General features: G+C 42.1%; 1 protein-coding gene across 1 annotated transcript in view; it reads right to left on the bottom strand.

Moving 5' to 3' along the window:
• LOC106872927 (von Willebrand factor A domain-containing protein 3A) overlaps window positions 1-8,184 on the bottom strand; it is a 62,154-nt gene that overhangs the window by 29,263 nt on the left and 24,707 nt on the right. The window contains 5 exon segments of the mRNA XM_052965914.1: window positions 374-448; window positions 1,701-1,820; window positions 2,556-2,731; window positions 3,882-3,985; window positions 6,632-6,799. Coding sequence (XP_052821874.1) covers window positions 374-448; window positions 1,701-1,820; window positions 2,556-2,731; window positions 3,882-3,985; window positions 6,632-6,799 — 643 coding nt within the window.

Here is an 8,184-nt window from a genome sequence, read left to right as displayed (position 1 = left end):
CACACACATGCACACACACACATACACGCACACATACACATGCATACACACATACACACATGCATACACACACATACACACATGCATACACACATACACACATGCATACACACACATGCATACACTAAATAACTAGCGCTCCACCGGTTACAATGATGAGAGTTCCAGTTGATCCAGTCAATAGAACAGTCTGCTCATGAAATTAACATGAAAATGGCTGAGTACTCCACAGACATGCATAATCTTAACATAGTCCCCACGGAAATTCAACATGACACAGAATGTGACACAACTGGCCCCAGCATGGCCACAGCCTAATCACTGAAACAAGTAAAAGATAAAGGATTAAAGACAGCTAGAGAGATCTCCTTACTTCCAGGCTGATTGTAAATTCTCTTCGGTTGGTTTCTTCATTGTTTCACTCCATCTTCTTGAGGCTTGACCAAAACTGGAAATATTTACAAATCCATTAGTGAGTCTATATATGTATGTGTGTGTGTGTGTGTGTGTGTGTGTGTGTGTGTGTGTGTGTGTGTGTGTGTGTGTGTGTGTGTGTGTGTGTGTGTGTGTGTGTGTGTGTGTGCATAAGAATAATGGAAAAGAGAGACAAACACTCAAGATGTTATTTAAATCATTTATATCACCATATCACCGACATATGTTTCGATAGATACATTAATATAAATCCGAGAGGAAGAATAATGTAGAAAAATGCATCGATCTTTCCCTGATGAGATTGATGCATTTTTCCACATTATTCTTCCTCTCAGATTTATTTTAATGCATTTATCGAAACATATGTCGATGATACGGCAATATAAATGATTTACATAACATCTTGGGCAATTGTCTATATTTTCCATTATTCTTATGTTCTCCAAAACATGTCTCACTTGTCAGAATTAACTCTCATGCAAGTGAAATTGAACCAAGTTTGATGACTAGCACCCATGCCAGCGGAGCGCTAACAGCACCATCTGAGTGGGATCACTGCCAGAGCAGTGGTCTCGCTTCCGTGCCAGTGGCACATAAAAAGCACCATTTGAGCGCGATCGTTTCCAGCTTCGCCTTACTGGCACTTGTGCCGGTGGCATGTGAACAAAACATTGGACTGACTCTTGTGCAGGTGGCACATTAAAAACACTATTTGAGCGTGGTCGTTGCCAGTAACGCCGGACTGGCCCTCGTGCCGGTGGCACGTAAAAAGCACCCACTACACTCTCTGAGTGGTTAACGTTAGGAAGGGCATCCAGCTGTAGAAACCTTGCCAGATCAGATTGGAGCCTGGTGCTGCCTCCTGGCTCACCAATCCTCAGACAAACCGCCCAACCCATGCCAGCATGGAAAGTGGACGTTAAATGATGATGATCATGATGATGATAAAGATGATGATGATGAGGATGATGATGATGCTGATGATGATGATGAAGATGATGATGATGATGATGATGATGATGATGATGATGATGATGATGATGATGATGATGATGAAATAACTGTTGGCCACATGTTTAGTCCTCCCTCTTTAGTCTTGCATGGATCATATGGTCCTCCTGCTGCTTGGATCTGGAGTGAATAATGCAAAAATGGCTGTGGAGGTTACTCTAGCTCCTAGTAGACATGAGAGAGAGAGAGAGAGACAGACAGACAGACAGACAGACTGATAGACAGAGATAATAGAAAGATGAAGAATGATTTACCTGATGATGTTGAAATATTCCTTATCGTGTAATTGTTGTTCCAACAACAATCTCATAGAATGTTGAATATGTATGAGATAATTGATGTTGTAGAGAGACAGATCCAAGAGAATGATGATCCTGCAAGAGAGACGGATGCATACATTTAACCCTTTCGTTATTGTATTTATTTTGAGATGCTCTGTCTTTCTTTCAATTAATTCAAATATAACAAAGAATTTAGTAAAATAACTTAGTTATCATTAAGCTAGTGTTAGGAACATGGATTGTGATTAAGGTTTGGTGGAAGACTTTAATTCAAAACTTATGGAAACAAGACGTTTGTATTGCAGAGCCAGAACCAGTTTCAGCTAGGATGGTATCAAAAGGGTTAATGGTAGTCATACCGTTTGCAGTCCTCACCACATTTGTCCACTTCTGCCTAGTCTCCCTTTCTGTTCTGGTCCCACTCAGACAAAAAATATAAGGGGTTTTCAGTTGAACAAATCAACCCCAGGACTTATTCTTTGTAAGCCTAGTACTTATCCTATCGGTCTCTTTTGCCGAACCGCTAAGTTACGGGGACATAAACACACCAAGAGGGTCTTGTGTGTGTGTGTGTGTGTGTGTGTGTGTGTGTGTGTGTGTGTGTGTGTGTGTGTGTGTATGACAGGTTTCTTTTCATTTTGGTCAGCCTGGAACTATAGGAGAAGACACTTACCCAAGGGGGTTATACAGGGTGACTGAACCTTGAGCAAGCTTCTTACCTATACACATTGTCCCAAACCATTGCAAAAAGGTAGATTTATGCAGAAGGGCATAATCCTCTTTTTGTAATCTTCAATAAAGGAGTTAGACATATTTCTTTTAATTCACCTTTGACCTGAAATTGTTCCAAAAATCTTCCGACTTCCTGTGGATAACCATTCGACTCTCTGTTCGTATAAACTCACTGCGGCACCAAGTTGCTTCTGGTACTCAAAGATTTGTGCCATATCAACATGGACATTCTTCACCGAACCATCATGCCACTGGAATTGCACCATTGCTTTCTGAGGAATGAAAAAACAAAGCAACATCAACATCATCAACATCATTATCATCATCATCATCATCATCATCATCATTGTTTAATGTCCATTTTCCATGCTGGCATGGGTTGGATGGTTTGATTGAGGTCTGGGAAGCCAGGAGGCTGTACCAGGCTCCAATCTGATCTGGCAAGGTTTATACAGCTGGATGCTCTTCCTAATGCCAACCACCCTCAGAGTGTAGTGGGTGCTTTTTTATGTGCCACCAGCATGGGGGCCAGTCAGGCATCACTGGCATCAGCCACACTCGAATGGCTTTTTTTTACGTGCCACCAGCACGAGGGCTAGCCAGACAGCACTGGCATTGACCATGCTTGAATGGTGCGTTTTACATGCCACTGGCACGGGTGCCAATTAGGTGGCACTGTGCACAATTATGTACACTCAAAAGTTTCTCTGCTGTAGAAACTGTCTCAGAAGAGATATTCTTGTTATTGATAATCAGCTCAAGAAAGAAAAGTAATTTCTTTAATTGTAAAGATCTCAGTGTGTTGAATGTCTTTGACACTTTTTAATTAATGCCTTTTTTTTTTTTGTTTCTGTTTGTGGAGATTAAAATCAGAATAGCAGAATAGCAGAACAGTGGAATAACAGAGCAGGAGAACAGCAGAATAATGGAATAAAGGAATACTAGAGAAGGGCAACATCAGAACATTGGAATAAGAGAGAAGGGGTATAAAGAACAACAAAGTGGAAATGTGGAAGAGCAGAATAACACAGCATAGGAATAGCAGGATAATGGAATAGGAGAGCAGCAGAATGGTGGAACAACAGAGCTGAAGAACAACAAAATAAGAGCATATGAGTATAGCAGAATGGTGGAACAACAGAGCAATATGAAACGGCAGTGCAGTGGAATAACAGAGCAGAGGAATAACAGAATAAAAGAATAGCAGAACATTGGGACAGAGGAATAACAATAATAGAAAACTGTAAAAGGAGAATGTTGGAATAACAGAGCAACACAGCAAAGCAGAGCATAGGAATAAGAGAACAACAAATTAGCAGAACAATGGAACAGTAGAATAATGTTGAACAAGTCCTGGTAGACAATGTTCTCCACTGATATTTACCAAAAACTCTGAGATAATTTTTATGAAATGGAACTTACTTCATGAACCTGAGATTGTACAGTTTTTCCAATTACTGGAATGAAGTGTTTCTGATAATTAAAGGCATTTGGTGTGAGAAAATGGTAAAGGCTTAACTTCTTGGCTGAAAAATAACAGGTTTATTACATCAGCTAATTACATTTGCATAGAAGGACACAGTTTAATTTATGAAGTACTTTAGTCTTGTTGAAGTTAATTGTATATAATTAAAGAATATTGACAAATGTAAAGGCATGTGGCTAAGTGGTTAGGGTATTTGACTCACAATCATAAGGTTGAGAGTTCAATTTCTGGCAGTACATTGTCTCCTTAAGCAAGACACTTTATTTCATCTTGTTCCATTCCACTCAACTCATAAAATGAATTGTACCAGTAATTCAAAGGATCGGCCTTGTCACATCATGTTTCATGCTGAATCTCCCTGAGAACTACGTAAAAGGTATGCATGTCTGTGGAGTACTCAGCCACTTTCATGTTAATTCCACAAACTGGTTGTTCCATTGATCGGACAAACTGGAACCCTTATCATTGTAACAAATGGAGGGACAGTTACGAATGTCAAGATGCAGATTTATCTTCGTTGGGGGGGGGGGGAGCAACACTGCAGATAGGAGAGCAGAGGAAGGAAGGGAGAAAGGATGTGTATATGTGTGTGTGTATACATCTATGTATGTATGCAAACATGCATATAAGTGTGTTTATATGCAGGTATATATAAGGCCTGATTAATAAGTATACAGACTGTTGCCATAGTAACAAAGCTAAAGCACACAGAGTGACCTTGACCTCTGTTGTGCATGTGCACTAAGTTTTAACATTCCAGCTCACTTCCGTTGTTTACAGCAGAGCTTGGAAGGAAGGTGTGTAGCATGTGATCATCGCATTGACCATGACCGAGAAAGTTGTCATGGCGATACCTGCTCAGAGGCTGACACAAAGTTGCAGAAAGTGTATGGAGAGGGGTGTATGAGCCGCACACAAGTGTATGAAGGGTTCAGACGTTTCCAAGATGGCTGAAAAAATGTCATTAGTGAAGAACGTTCTGGGAGACCCACAACCAGCAGAACTGAGAAAAACATCACAGATGTGTGTGCATCTGTGATGGGAAACTGTCAAACTGCCATCTGTGAGTTATCAGAGGATGTGCAGATTAGTTACGGTTCAGTTCAGTCCATTATCACTGGAGATTTGGGCATGAGACGCGTGTCTGCCAAGTTTGTGCCAAAACTGCTTCAGCTGACCAAAAAGACGCTCGGGTTTCAGTTGCACAAGATCTCCTCAGTTGTGTCAAGAACAATGAAAACTTCTTGGAAACTTTGCATAGGCCTCTTTGGAGTAGGTATCGCCGAACTTTTGGAAAAATTTTATTCAGACTGTCTGCTCAACTTCTTCTGTCATGGTCAATGCGACGATTGCACGCTACACATGTTCCTTCCAAGTACTGCTGTCAACAGCGGAAGTGAACTAGAATGTTGAAACTTATTACGCATGCAGAACAGAGTTCAAGGTCTATCGGTGCCAAGTGGCTTCACTCTGCATGCTTTAGCTTCGTTACTATGGCAACAGTCAGGATCCTTATTGGTCAGACCACATATGTGCCAAGATGTCACATAAAGAGCATTGGTGTGGGTGCTGATGCTTTGTAAAAAGCATTGGTGATGGTTCCACGTAAAAAGCATTGGTGATGGTACCATGTAAAAAGCATTGGTGATGGTACCATGTAAAAAGTACCCAGTACACTCTGTGGAGTGGTTCACATTAGGGAGGGCATCCAGTCAGAGAAACCAAGCCAAAACAGACTATGGAACCTAGTGTGGTCCCTGGCCTTGCCAGCTCTGGTCAGGCCATCCAACCCATGCCAGCATGGAAAACAGATGTTAAACATTGATGATGCCGAGGGGAGGGGCTAAGTCGATTACATCGACCTCCCCAGCACTCAGAGGGTATTTATTTTATTGACCCCCAAAAGGATGAATGACAAAGTTGACCTTGGTGGAATTTGAACCCAGGACATTAAAACAGATGAAATGTCACTTAGCATTTTGTCTGGCATTTAAAAACTTTTTTTATTCTTTTATTTGTTTCAGTCATTTGACTGTGGCCACGCTGGAGCACTGTCTTTGCTCGAATAAATTGACCCCAGAACTTATTCTTTGTAAGCCCAGTACTTATTCTGTCGGTCTCTTTTGCCAAACTGCTATGTTACAGGGACATAAACACACCAGCATCGGTTGTCAAGCGATGGGACAAATACACACACACACACATACACGACGGGCCTCTTTCAGTTTCTGTCTACCAAATCCACTCACAAGGCTTTGGTTGGCCAAAGGCTATAGTAGAAGACACTTTCCCAAGGTGCCAAGCAGTGGGACTGAACCCGGAACCATGTGGTTGGTGAGCAAGCTACTTACCACACAGCCACTCCAGCTAATGATTCTGCAAGCTCTGCACCTTATTTTGATAGCAATAATAATAATAATAACAAATAGATTAACCAAGATGCATGTCTCAAGATGTCAGAGTGGATATTCATCAGCTATATGGCTGCTATTTCTAGTAGGCCCACTGCCACATCGAGGCTCTCTCGTTGGCTTGTCTGAACCAGTGATGTAGTTCTAAGATGATATCTTCACCAAACATGTTTCCTAATGACTTCCTGTTGTAATGAGGACTTTTAGCACCAACAACTGACCGACCATCCCCACCTCAGGTTTACTGCCATCACCACATTTCTCAAATAACTGACCTTTTAAGCCATGCTGCTTCAACCATTCCACTGACGACTGACGAGGAAATTTTGGATGATCGATGTTGAGTGGGGAGTTATGGCCCGCAGGTTTGGGCAACAGCATGGACTGGGGCAGTTTCTGTATGTCAGCAGCCACCTGGAATAGGAAGACAAATAAGTCACTGAGACACAGGGATCTTAAAAGGGGACACAAAAAAGAACAGATACGTGCAGGAGTGGCTGTGTGCTAAGTAGCTTGCTTACCAGCCAGATGGTTCCAGGTTCAGTCTCACTGCATGGCACCTTGGGCAAGTGTCTTCTACTATAGCCATGGGCCAACCAAAGCCTTGTGAGTGGATTTGGTAGATGGAAACTGAAAGAAGCCCATCGTATATATGTGTGTGTAGTGGTGGGTTGTGTGTGTGTGTTGTATGAGAGAGAGTGGGTGCGTGCTGTATTGAGTGTGAGTGTGTGTATGTGAGTGAGTGGATGTGTGTTGTATGTGTGTGAAGGTATCTGTGTGTGTGTGAGTGGGTGTGGGTGTGCATATATGTGTGCATGTGGGGATGTGTATGTGTGTCTGTGTGCATGTGCCTCTGTGTGTGTGTGTGTGTGTGTGTGTGTGTGTCTGTGTGTGTATATGTGCAGGTGCATGTATGTGTGTATGTGTGTATGTGTGTACAGGAGGTTAATGAAAGATGTGACCCCACTCCATTGTACAGGTGTGTGTGTGAGAGACACCTGTGTGTGCAGAAAGCTAATGAAGAATGAAAAGTGTTACCCCTGCTGTACAGGTGTGTGATATTCAATCTTTAGAAAATAAGCTATACTTGTGAAGACCTGTTGAGGCAAGTGAAATAGCTGTCATGGCCGATGACAGTACCGCCTGATTGGCACCCATGCCAGTGGGACGTTCAAAGCACTATTCCAGCATGATCGTTGTCAGGGCCGCTGACTGGCTCCCATGCCGGTGGTATGTAAAAAAAAAAGTACCATTCGAGCGTGATTGTTGCCAGGGCTACCAGACTGACTCCCGTGCAAATGGCACATAAAAAGCACCTTGCAGAAAGTTATTGAGATGAGACTATAGGGTTGGTGCATAATTATTGCGGCTTTTTTTCAAGAAATTTTATTCAACAAGAACAATAACAAAATGTAAGAAAAACATCTGTTAAATATTAACAGGAAATGCCAGTACCACTTCACTGGCCCTCATGCTGGTGACATGTAAAAGCACCCACTACACTCTCAGAGTAATTGGCGTTAGGAAGGGCATCCAGCTGTAGAAACTTTGCCAGATCAGATTGGAGTCTGGTGCAGCCTTCTGGCTTGCCAGTCCTCAGTCAAACTGTCCACCCCATGCCAGCATGGAAAGTGGATGCTAAACGATGATGATGATGATGATATATATATATATATATTCAGTTTCCATCTACCAAATCCATTCACAAGGCTTTGGTTTGCCCAAATCTATAGTAGAATAGAAAATACTTGCCCAAGGTGCCATGCAATGAGATTGAACCTGGAACCTTGTGGCAGGTAAGCAAGCTTCTTACCACACAGCTACGCTT

Source organism: Octopus bimaculoides, chromosome 2 (assembly GCF_001194135.2).
Source record: "Octopus bimaculoides isolate UCB-OBI-ISO-001 chromosome 2, ASM119413v2, whole genome shotgun sequence".
Taxonomy (NCBI): Eukaryota; Metazoa; Mollusca; class Cephalopoda; order Octopoda; family Octopodidae; genus Octopus; species Octopus bimaculoides.
The sequence above is the reverse complement of the archived record's forward strand: the minus strand, read 5'-3'. Positions and strand labels throughout refer to the sequence as shown.